The 12,521-nt window shown below is 38.8% G+C and overlaps 1 protein-coding gene across 1 annotated transcript in view; it reads left to right on the top strand.

Annotated features, from left to right (window-relative positions):
* The window catches only part of jak2a (Janus kinase 2a), a 39,790-nt gene that overhangs the window by 21,385 nt on the left and 5,884 nt on the right, over positions 1-12,521 (top strand). Inside the window, exons 6-19 of the mRNA XM_042509374.1 lie at positions 857-1,151; positions 1,357-1,476; positions 2,718-2,875; positions 2,984-3,095; positions 3,630-3,816; positions 6,070-6,194; positions 7,343-7,477; positions 7,571-7,658; positions 8,647-8,774; positions 8,936-9,074; positions 9,278-9,429; positions 10,444-10,594; positions 10,788-10,921; positions 11,968-12,157. Coding sequence (XP_042365308.1) covers positions 857-1,151; positions 1,357-1,476; positions 2,718-2,875; positions 2,984-3,095; positions 3,630-3,816; positions 6,070-6,194; positions 7,343-7,477; positions 7,571-7,658; positions 8,647-8,774; positions 8,936-9,074; positions 9,278-9,429; positions 10,444-10,594; positions 10,788-10,921; positions 11,968-12,157 — 2,114 coding nt within the window. The remainder of the gene's footprint in view (positions 1-856; positions 1,152-1,356; positions 1,477-2,717; positions 2,876-2,983; positions 3,096-3,629; positions 3,817-6,069; positions 6,195-7,342; positions 7,478-7,570; positions 7,659-8,646; positions 8,775-8,935; positions 9,075-9,277; positions 9,430-10,443; positions 10,595-10,787; positions 10,922-11,967; positions 12,158-12,521) is intronic.

The following is a 12,521-nucleotide window of genomic DNA, read 5'->3' as shown; positions in this document are numbered from 1 at the left end:
TACAATCTGGTAGGTTATAAGAGTCTAATACTGTAAGCCCAGAAGTTCAAAGTACTTTGCATTGTTTGGTTTAGTCTTTTCCACTGTTCCAACAATCACCAACTCTGGTTTGATTTTTTTCATCCCTGTCATCACACTGGCAGCTGAGCAGCAGCCCACCCTCATTCTTCTGAAGCAGCTTCAGTAACGTTACATTTAGTTTCAGGGAAATCGCAATTAATAGCAAAAAAGGAAACAGGAAAATGTACAAGTAATGGTTTGCTAATTCAAAAACATAACTAAATGACTGATTACTTGAACAGCAAACTGTTAAATATATCTACTCATTGTGAAAAGATGTCAAGACCTTTACCAACTTAAAAGGCAGCAGTAAGCCAAACATTCATCAACATTTCAGAACACTGTGTGTGACACACTTTACGGCTCCACTGACGTGCATGCTTACCAGTCGCCATTTTCTGATGAACTTGTCAAATTACCACGGCAAACATTTTAATGGCCTTTCATTTTATTTTATTTCCATAGTCCACACTCAAAATATTAATTCTCCTATTCATTCTCCTTAATACTCATTATTTAATGTATCTTTTGTGCATCATTCATCATAAAAAGTATTGATTTATTTTTAAACTCATGATTACATTAACACTACTTTTTGTGATTATTGACTGTTTCTCTTGAGGGTGACACAGCATGTAGACTGGCTGAACTGCCACAAAGTGTACCTAGCAGTTGGTCTTCTAACCTTGTGTCCTCTTTGACTTGTCCCTCCAATCTCTGTGTCTCTCCTGTTATCTGTTCATTATTCCCTCCTCATCTTAACTTAACCCACCCTCCTGGATCCCCCTACTTTTAGCTACAAATCCTTCCTGCCGAAATGCACGCGAAACCGCATCCAGGAATATAATATTTTGACTCGGAAAAGGATCCGCTATCGCTTCAGGAAGTTCATCCAGCAGTTCAGTGAATGCAAAGCCACGGTGTGCAACCTCAAGCTCAAATATCTGATGAGCCTGGAGATGCTGCTCCCCTCCATTTACTCTGAGCGATTCCAAGTCACCGACCTCTCCGCGCGTGAGGTTACCATCGTTGTCATGGGCAACACAGGCATCCAATGGTCAAAAGGGAAAGAGGAGGAGGGAGCAGAAGAGGTAAGGACTAGAACATGTGTGCCATGGCAATGTATTTGAACACAAGTCTACCAAAGTGCAATGCTGTCATGGCTATTTTTTACCAATAGATGGAGCTCTAGGAGTTGGTTAAAATGGCTAATAACAACAAGAGTGCATGTGTGTGCACGCTTCTTCATCTAATACAAATGCAAAGCACAATTTACTTCTCTTTTTGTGTCTCTAGGAGCTGCAGACATACTGTGACTTCCCAGAGGTGATCGACATCAGCATCAAACAGGCCAATAAGGAGGGCTCTGTGGAGAGCCGCATAGTTACCCTCACCCGACAGGACAACCAGACCCTGGTATAGTACACACTGAACTCTTCTGTAAGCTCTACCCCACACTGCTCTATTATCGCGTTAAATGAATAATTTGTTTACTTTGCTTCATTCTAATCTTCTCTGATTTTCTATTCTGGGAAACAAACGGATCTGCGAGCTCGTGTTTTATTTGCTCTGGCAGATGCGTCTGGTCCCCCTTCCATTTAAACTGATTTTCACCCTGCCAGATCCTGGGCAGGCCAATCATTTGTCTAATATGCGGCGAGTTAGATACAGTGATTGAAAGACCAGCATCACTGGTCTCTGCTATGTCGAGCACAAAACACCAGGCTCACAAAACTCAGATCAATCTGTCAAACTAGGAAACGCGAAACAGATATAAATCAAGATTTTGTTTGCCTGTTCCCCAACTAAAATGTTTGCAAAAACACAATTTAGTGTACTTTTTAACAGATGTGTGAGCAGGTTGCCATTTTTTTCTGCTTGAAAACGGACCAACGGACCAACTTACACATGTTGCTCTGCACTATGTCACGTTTCATTGCTCTGATTGGTTATAGGTCATGTTTTTTTTCTCTGATCAGTTGTAGGACATGTTTTGTAGCTCTGATAAGTTGTAGGCAGCATTTTGTTACTCTGATGGTTGTAGGTCAGGTTTTGTTGCTCTGATTGGTTGTAGGTTTTGTTTTGTAGCTCTGATAAGTTGTAGGCACCATTTTGTGACTGATTGGTTGTAGATCACGTTTTGTTGCTCTGATAAGGTGTAGGTTGCATTTTGTTACTCTGAATGGTTGTAGGTCACGTTGTATTTCTCTGACTGGTTGTACGTCATGTTTTGTTACTTTGATTGGTTTTAGGTCATGTTTTGTTGCTCTGATTGGATATAGGTCATGTTTCTTGTTCTGAATGGTTGCTCCCACTGATAACACGTGCTTGAAATCCAAAATTAATTGAGAGGCAATACCAGGCTACTAATTTTCACTACCGTCTGTACATCAAATCTTGGGGACACTAAAGCTCTACTCTGCAATGTGTTTAAATGACCATGTACTTGTTGTCAGAGTCAAATTAGTTAAAAAATGAATATTCTAACACATTCTTAATTAATTTAAAGTGAAATAATTTGTTACACTTAATTGCATAAATATTTGTATTGAAGGCTTATTGGTTATATTGATTCAAAGTTAAAAGATATGTACTGAATGATTTATTTCTGTCCTCTTCATTCCCTGTCTATAATCTGTATCTGTCTGACTACAAAGGAACTGGAGTTTCGTTCGCTCTCAGAGGCTGTGTCTTTCGTATCGTTAGTGGATGGGTATTACAGACTGGTTGCAGATGCCCATCATTTTCTGTGTAAAGAGGTGGCTCCACCAAGACTTCTGGAGTGCATCCAGAGCTACTGCCACGGCCCGGTGTCGTAAGTATCACACACATGCACCGATAAAGCATGTCACACGTGCACCCGCAACCACAGAACCAGTCACACACACATTCACACACGCACATTCTGTCTCTTTGATCACAGGATGGAGTTTACGATCAGTAAGCTACGTCGCTGTGGAAACCACCAAGGCTTGTACATCCTTCGCTGCAGCCCCAGGGACTACAACAAATTCTTCATGTCCTTTGTGGTGGGGGTAAGCTGTTAATGTTGGGTCATCATCAATGTGAAGTACTGTATTTCTCACATGTGACTCCATAAATAAACAGGGCCATTCAACACTTACAGACATCACTAACTTGCTCATTCAGCCCATGAACACATGCAGCACCACAGACTACCAAGTTATCTTTTCTATTGGCTGATACAAAGTGTCACATTAACCAGAGCCATTAGACTAGAATGTAAATGCAATGCAGTACTTTGGTACATTAATAGTTATTCAATTAAGATGGAACAAGGTCAAGTGCCCCTTTTAAAGTTGCATCATTACATTTCTGTTTCTGAAAATAAATTTAGTTTGTTCATTGTTTTGCTAAAACTCAGCGAGTGATAAGTGTTCACACTAAAACCTATTAAATATGGCCCATATTTTCATCGACAGGAGGGAGCCATAAGTATTCATTCTCCTGCGCTCTGACACTGACTCAATCAGTGTCCTTCTTTTAAAATAATCTTGCCGGCACATTTAACACAACTTCACTGCAATCATTTTTCTTTTGTTTTCCAGTATGAAACTATGGTGGACTATAAACACTGTCAGATTGTGAAGACAGAGTCAGGAGAGTACATTCTGAGTGGTGCAAAGAGGAGCTTCGGCTCACTTAGGGAACTTCTGCACTGCTACCAAAAGGAGGCGCTTCGAACTGATGGATACACGTTTCAGTTGACCAGGTGCTGCTCACCCAGTCTCAAAGGTAAGTATTCACAAACAGAATGACACTAAGAATATAATATGTATACTGTCACTCCTATTAACACAGGTTAAAGAAAACACACACAGTCAAGTGCACAGTAGTGACCTTTTCACAGAGTTGGCTCTATTTTGGACCTTTTGGACCAACTTTTTGTAAATAGTTTCTTTGTCCATAGGGCTGCAAAAATAGGCTACAGCATTACTTTCATTACATATGGATGAATTTATATTTTAAGTCTGCAAAAGTATGCACATCCAGAAGACAAAAAACTAGTTGCTGGCGAAGTGATAATACAAGAGATGAAAAAACAGTGTCTGCACACTAGATTATGCTCCCATAAATAATTAATTAATTTACCAGCAAGGCGATGTCTTGAGCTATATGCTCTTTATCAGACAATAAGTCTGATCAGCAGATTTTTTTTTCATCTTTTAATCTCATATTTTAACCAGGATCAAATGGGAAACTTTAAATGTTAAAATAATCTCAGTGAATTACAGAATGTATTTTCGAAGCTCATTTTGATTAAAACCTTTGCACATTGTACAAAATGCAGAGCTGTGGGCTGCAGACCCATAAATTGGCCTTAAATCTTCCTTAGGCTGCAAAACATGAGTGGGGCAAGCAGTTAAACCTTTATTTATACATCATTTCATTATGATTCTGTTGCAAGGTTAATGGCTTTGGTCCTATGGTGCTTCCTGTCAGCTACAGGGAAACCATAAAATTTTATAGTTTCCTTGTCACCTGCTGCATTTACAAATATCCCAACTGGAAATACAACTGGGATCCATTTGGAAAGTTTATATTGTCAAGTTTGAAATGGTCAATAACATTTTGAAAGCAATGATCAAATAATATAAGACAGTAAAAATCACAAAAATCCTGCGAGTTCAACATTTGCCATCAAGGCAACCAATTACCCCTTGTGTAGAGTTCCAGGGCTCGTTACATGGGTCTTTGACACTGTTGCCTTTTTGTTGGTGTTTATTTAGTTTCTTTCCAAAATTTCTTAAATTCCTGTTGCAGCTAATTACTCATTTCCAAGCTTCTATTTATACCAGATGACTTGCTCTTGAGTCAGGAACATTTCTGATTCCCTGTTGGATTTAAGACAATAAAGAATACAGACTCTTTGTTCTTCAAAATAACTATTGACCTGCAGTGTATTTACTGACAGGCTAGACTGACTGCTTGGATTCATTTAGACTTAAATTTATTTATACAGACCGCACAGACCCTGCAGTTATAATACATTTTCTAAAAACAATATACAGTATTTATAGTCCTTGTTAAAGTTGTTGTTCTTGGTGTGGACGGCCCTTTATCCTTTTAAGTGTACTATAATTATGCAATTTTGTGCCGCTATGGGGTCCCTCAATCAAAACAATAACAAAAGACAATGCTGTCTTAGCAGTCAGTTTCTCAGTGTAAATCATTCAGGAGGTTTTTATGGGGAGCTGAATAATCTACAAAGGGCTCTTTAAATTTTAAAATGATTAAAGCACTGAGTAGAGCAGTTTCTGTGATGCTGTTTGGCATGGCGGGGGTGGAGCACAGCTGCCACTAACATTTGCTCTGCTTGTTTCGCTGATAATTTAAGATCCAGATGTCCGATGACTAAAGCCCCTCATCATGTTAAAATATGAAACTAAAGATGAACAAGATGAAAAAGTCAATTTATGATAGCTCAAGGCAGACACTGCAAAGGGAGTATGATGCCACAGGCAGGCAACAACCAAATGACATGGACCATGTCCTTGAATAAAATTACAAAAAATGAATTTTTTTTAGGGTGTAAACATTGTTGGAAACTTTCGGGTAACAGAAGTCCACAAATTAAAAAGAAATATATGACACTGGCCTAATTATTGTTAGTCATTTTAATGCGAAACAGTTACATATTAAATCTTTAAATTGCCAGAAAGTAAAATTTTTACTGCTGATTGATTCGATAATTACTTCAGCAGGTTTCCAGATGCCAAAACTCTTGTTTCAGAGCAGTTACCTGTCTCTAAGGGTCATTAAAACACACCACTTAGGTTTTAAATTTTGCTGATATTCCTAATTAAGAACTCTAAATTAAGCAATCTATTCTTACAATTGGAAGCTGCTGGGTTTCTTTTCATGTGCGTCATTTAATTAACAGTTTCACACACTGAAAAGCAATATGTAATGATGAATAAATATAATGTCAAAATGTGAGTTTGATGTGCGTTTTCCTAATCTAAACTTGTCTTTACCTTTCTTTAGATAAATCCAACCTGGTGGTGTGTAGAAATAATCAAGGGGCAGATGTTCCAGTGTCTCCATCGCTCCACAAACACAACATCAGCCAGATGGTCTTCCACAAGATCCGAAAAGAGGACCTTGTCATCGTAAGATAACAACCCTTGCTTTAGCTTTGCCTCCTCATCTGAAAAAGGCACAAAAACATCCATAACTAGTTTTAGAAGATGTATTAGTGAATAGGATTAGATACGTTGTATAAGTGTACAGCAGTATTGAAAAAGGCCCTTGTGTACGATTGGTTTCTCTCCCTTTGCAGATAAGTTACAGGCTACAAAGGTGAGCTGTACTTAAGTGGGTGCCATGTATCTCTGTAACTGTGAAATAACAATGAATGTAAAGCCAAACTCTACTGATGCAGGCCTTTATAGACAAGCTAACATTGTTACCTTGTCAATATGAGTGAGCATACCAGAAGTTTTGATCAAAAAAGACTAGAAAGACTCCTGTGGGGTCAGCGGGGTCAGTGAGGTCACTGCGTCAAACACTTCCTCTATTGATCCACTGTGCACTCACTGATTGACTGTAAGTCAACAGCAATCCTGTGGATGCATGAGTGTATAGTGTGTGTTAGTGTGACAGTGTGTCAGCCATGCTCTCACCTTGGTGACTAGTTCATTTTCGTCTCACCGTATTGTCTGTAATTTGAGCTCTTGAAGTTTTGTGCAGCAGGTCTGTCACAGGAAAACCACAGAAGAGGTTCCACTAATCAGAGAGCTCAGGGGGTTTTCTGTATTGCAATATTGTCTTCCCTCGCCGGATTTAACATGTTTTTTTGATCTTCCTGTTTTGAACGTTTGTTCAGCTTTGTTGTGCATTTATTCCAAATCTCTAGTTGAATCTTAAACAGTAAAGCCACCTAAGTCTAGTGGAAGGAGTAGGTTTTATTCAGTTTGGTTTCTGGGCTGCAACTGAGAAAGCTTATAGCTATAAATATGTTTGTGGTTTGTAATTTCGAGCACTATGTAACTTGTTGCCATTATTATAGTGATTTATATATATATAGATATATATATATATATATATATATATATATATATATATATATATATATATATATATACATATATATATATATATATACAAAGACTAATAGGTAATACTAGTCAGATGGTTCCAGTACCTTTATGGTTAGACAATATTCGTCGAGGAATTGTCTCTTTGAGTCAAAGTGATGAAAACGCACTCTATCTCATCTCTAAAGTACATTTTAAAACAAATTTAAACTGTGTTTTAGAAAGAGAGTCTCGGCCAAGGAACCTTAACCAAGATCTTCTGCGGTGTGAGGAAAGAGCTGGGAGACTATGGCGAGGTGCACCAAATGGACGTCGTTATCAAGATCCTGGACAAGGCTCACCGCAACTATTCAGAGGTTGGCTTGTTGAATGAGTCCAATTAAATGAACTGGACGTGATCTGAAGAGAGACATGTTAACAGAATCTCCTCTCTTGTTTTCTCTTCACAGTCCTTCTTTGAAGCAGCCAGTATGATGAGCCAGCTGTCCCACAAGCACTTGCTCCTCAACTATGGTGTGTGTGTTTGTGGCAATGAGAGTAAGTCTACAGCACACACACAAACACACACCACTGGACCAACATGCCTGCAGGTCCTTGAAAAGTATTGGATTTAATTTTATCAATATTAGGCCTAAAAAGTCATCAAAAAGTCTTAATTTGACTTTGTGTGGTCTTAATTGCCATAAACATTTTATCTAATTTAATTCATCCATCTTTTAATTTGTTTTTGTTGAAATAAGTCAAAGTCTTCTGTAAAAAGGACACTGTAAGATCTTAGATTAGAAAGATATTGAGACCAGAAAAGAGTGTTACATAGTTTACAAAGAAAGACTATGAGGCTAGTGGATGCAAAAGAGTACTGACACTTAAAAAGGTCGAGTTTACATCAGATGGGGTCTAATGTTGACCCTGTAGCCAACTGAGAAAATCAAGAGAGGAAATAAGGTTTCTTACCTGTTCTGCCCTGACCCTTTCACTCTGACTGGACAAAGCCTTCGGGGTCAGCAAATCACTAATGTGCCACTGTAGTCTTGATCTTTACTCCACCTAAAACTGTCCACGTTGTGCACACGTCAGAGTGAGCAGCGTGTCTGGGAACTTTAAGTATCCACGTCAGCAGGCTGGAAAGCAAAATGAAGATTTTAATAAAGAACTTTCAAAAATATGCAAACACTGATACAGAGTAATAAATTGTCATTGCAAATAAGGATGTTCAATGCTTTTTACAAATCAGACATATGGTTCACTGATAACTTAATTGTTCCAAAGAAATAAACTTCAAATTAACTAAAATTTCAGATTTGATGACCAAGGCTAGACTTAACAGAACCAGATGACAAATGTGGATTAAGGCATTCACTAAAAAGTGCTGTCAAAGCATGTTTGAAGAGACCACAGGAAATGAGCTACAGTAAACCACAAACTGGTTACATGGGAGTTTAAATTGAAAGCACTTTGTTTAAAAGATTTTCCATGTGGATAGTAGTGACTAATGAAAATGATCTCCCTTACATCTTCCTGTCAGACATGATGGTGCAGGAGTATGGTAAATTTGGTTCACTGGACACCTACCTGAAAAAGAATAAAAGCTGTGTTAACATCACCTGGAAGCTCGAAGTAGCCAAGCAGCTTTCCTGGGCCATGCACTACCTGGTAAGTCTGCTGACATAATGCAGTCTGCCTCATACTGATTTTTTAGTTTGTGTGGGGCAGGAGAAATACCTTTAAGAAATGTGTTAGTAAAACTAGTGGGTCACTGAAGCAAGGTAACATATGAAGGTAAATGATGTTGTCTCTGTCATGTCTGCACACAGGAAGATAAGAACCTCATTCATGGAAATGTTTGTGCAAAGAATGTGCTTCTGATCAGAGAGGAGGACCGGATGACGGGCAGCCTGCCCTTTATCAAACTCAGTGACCCGGGGATCAGCATCACCGTGCTGCCCAAAGAAGGTGAGATACTGTCCTGATGTGAGAAGACTTGAACCTCACACCTGTGCGGAGGCACAATGTGAGAATAATGTTGGCCAGAATACTTTTGCTTCGGTGTGACTGTCTCAGATTTTTAGAGTCTGTTCTGACTGCCTCTACCTTTTATTTCATTCATGTATTTTGTCCTCCCTGTGCCTCTATGTCTCCACATGTCCGTCCATCAGTTCTGGTGGAGCGTATCCCATGGGTGCCCCCTGAGTGCATTGAAAACCCCCAAAATCTGAGTTTGGCCACAGACAAGTGGGGCTTTGGGACAACGCTTTGGGAGATCTGCAGTGGTGGCGACAAACCTCTCAGCACCCTGGACTGCTCCAAGGTCACAAAAAACAAAAAAACAAAAAAACAAAAAAAGAAAATACATTGAGAATACTGACTTACTAAAAAAATAGAAATGTTGGATTACAGTGTTTGTCTGAGTTTCCCAACCTACACATTGGTGGTCATTTGTGAGCTTTAGGGCCCTGACACACCAAGCTGCCAGGCTGTCAGTGAGCATCTGTTGCCTTAGTTTTTTAAGTTTTGTTTGCTGTTTTTCACTGGGTGCAGCATGCTGAATTGGCATTGGACCCGGCTCAGCCTGTTGGTGAATAAAATTACTCTGATTAGCAGTTTAGCTGAGTGCACGAGACGAGAAATTGATAGAAGAAAGGCAAACAAACTGCTTAAGTCAAGAGGGATGTGAGAGCAAAATAGACATTGAGCGTTTCATAATTGTTTGCATTATTGTTGGCTAGCGTACGGCAAATATTCCTTCTTTATTCAACATTGGGTTGTGTTTTTAATGTTCTTACTCGCTAACTGGTGTCTTGAATCCGTCCTGTCGTTCTCCTAGTTTCCCTTTTTAGAATGACAAATACAAACTACTGCCTCCTGCTGGTATGGAAAGTTACTTCCTCTCACATAGGTGCAGAGCATACATGTATTTTGGCCATTGGCTGTAGCCTTTGCAGTGATTTCAAGCGCAAATTTTGGGCCAGGACACAAGCAACTAGTGACAACGCAACGGCCAGCCTTCGTTGCCACTAGTTTTTAAATGTTAGTTTGGTCAGAGGTGCTGGTAGGTATTTCTTTTAACTTTTTGACCAGGCCAGGCTAGCTGTTTTGATTGGTTTAAGCTAAAGGGCTGTTTTCTATAGTTTCATATACACTTATGAGAGTGGTATCTTATCAAACTTGCTGGGCTTTTCCTTTAACTTATGCAAAATGTTTTGAAGCAAAAAAGACAGGGTTATCTAAAACATATTCTATTTTTCTTATTTTTAGAATGTCCCCTAACACTGTATATTAAGGGGTTTTGTTTGGTTCTGACTTTTGCTCTTTCGCTCCTCAGAAACACTTGTTCTATGAGGACAGGCACCAGCTGCCAGCTCCTAAATGGACAGAGCTGGCCAATCTGATTAACAGCTGTATGGACTACGAGCCCTCGCACCGACCCTCCTTCAGAGCAGTTATCAGAGATCTCAACAGCCTCTTTACACCAGGTAGGCAGAAAAAAATTATGTGCAACTTTATGGCAGAGTTGCCTACAACAGTTCAAGCAAAGCGCTTCACATCTGGTAGACAGATATATAGATCATGAGGATGATCTAAGCCCTACACACTCACTCTTTATCTAGGTTTTTTTCAAGCTTTTTTTTGGTAATACGACTTTTCCACATTCTTGTTGTGTTGCAGACTACGAGCTCCTGGTGGAGAGTGACATGGTGCCCAACAGGACAAGAGGCTTCGGCTTCCCATGGGCCTCTGAAAACCAGGAGCCCGCCCAGTTTGAGGAGAGGCACCTCATCTTTCTCAAGCAGCTGGGCAAAGTGAGACATGCACACATATGCATATTACTGTATATTTTTTGTATTTCCTATGTTTTGGACTCTTTCCTTTCTTTTTTATAGTACTCAGATAATGTCTTCAAGTGTGCATGATTTAATAACTTATTAGCTTGATTTTTCATCTTGCTTCTAAAGGAATATATCATCCCTCAAATGACTATTTATATATCAGGTACTCACTTAATATTATTTGAATTTCCAAGAAAAATGTTGTTTTTCTCGCATGCCTCCGGTGAACAAGGAATCCAGAAACGTAAACCATTCTTGATGAGTTGGTGTCGCAGAGTCTGCATTTAACAATGGCAAAACTCTATCAAAACATCTGTTTACAAACTCTTACACAACTCGTGCAGTTTAATCCAAGTCTCATTTATTAGTTATATAGTACTTCCTAAACATGTATTTTCACTAAAACCTTAATATTTAACACTGAAATTACAGTGAACTGTAAAATATTCTCTCTTCAAAGGCAGACTTTATTTACAAAATCAATGGTGGTACGAGAGAAAACCCTGGTTTTCTTCACAAATTCAACATTGCCTGATATACTTGATGTAATTGGTATATAAATGGTAATTTGGGTGGTGAAGTGTTCCTTTATGCTATTTTTAATACAAAATTACATCAAAGCATTATAAAGATTGGAACTGGGAGAGCTGATTAAAAATCTGTTGAAAATTCCTCTTTGTTTCATGCTCTCTTGTGGTGTTTTCTGTTTGAGTTGGTGTCTTTATTTAGGTATTTGAAATGCATCTTTGGGATAAATAATGATAAACAGTAGCAAACATTATCCAACATTACTAATGAGCTCTTTCCGCTATCATCTCAAATCTGCTAATGATGTGTATTGTTTTTCTGTCGTAACTAATTATTCTTGTGATTGGGTATCTCACTGATTCCTTTTTAATGACCAGCTTATACTTTGCTACATAAATTAAAAAAAGCTAATATAATGTGTGCTCAAAACCAAGATGACCTGCTGTTTCTGCATCTCTTAAATCTGTTCTCCATGTGACACTACTCTGCAGGGAAACTTTGGTAGCGTGGAGATGTGCAGGTACGACCCCCTGCAGGACAGCACAGGGGAGGTGGTGGCTGTGAAGAAACTACAGCACAGCACAGCCGAGCACCTCAGGGACTTTGAACGGGAAATCGAGATCCTCAAATCCCTCCAGCATGAAAACATTGTCAAATACAAAGGAGTCTGCTACAGTGCAGGTATGCAGGGCAGTAGGGTTGCAAATTGTTTGCACTTTACTTAATCGATTAGTGGTAAAATAGCAATGAATCATTGTTTGAAAAAACATATAAAGTTTGCTTATTTTAAACACTACCAAATGTGTTTTTTTCCTCAATGCTAACAGAAACATTTTGCATATACTTTGACAGAGGCATAGCCTGTTGATCGATCAAAATTTAACATGTTCTATGAAATTTTTGATGGTCGATTAATTGTTATCATCCCTAATGGGCAGATTATTAGACATCTTCATGTGCAATAATTCGTTTTTGGAAATCACACTATATAGTGTTATCATTTATCCTGTTGCCTGCACTCACTCAGTTTAAAATCTGTATAACT

This window comes from Plectropomus leopardus, chromosome 20 (assembly GCF_008729295.1).
Source record: "Plectropomus leopardus isolate mb chromosome 20, YSFRI_Pleo_2.0, whole genome shotgun sequence".
NCBI lineage: Eukaryota > Metazoa > Chordata > Actinopteri > Perciformes > Serranidae > Plectropomus > Plectropomus leopardus.
Note: the sequence above shows the minus strand (reverse complement) of the source record. Positions and strands in the feature narration are given on the sequence as shown.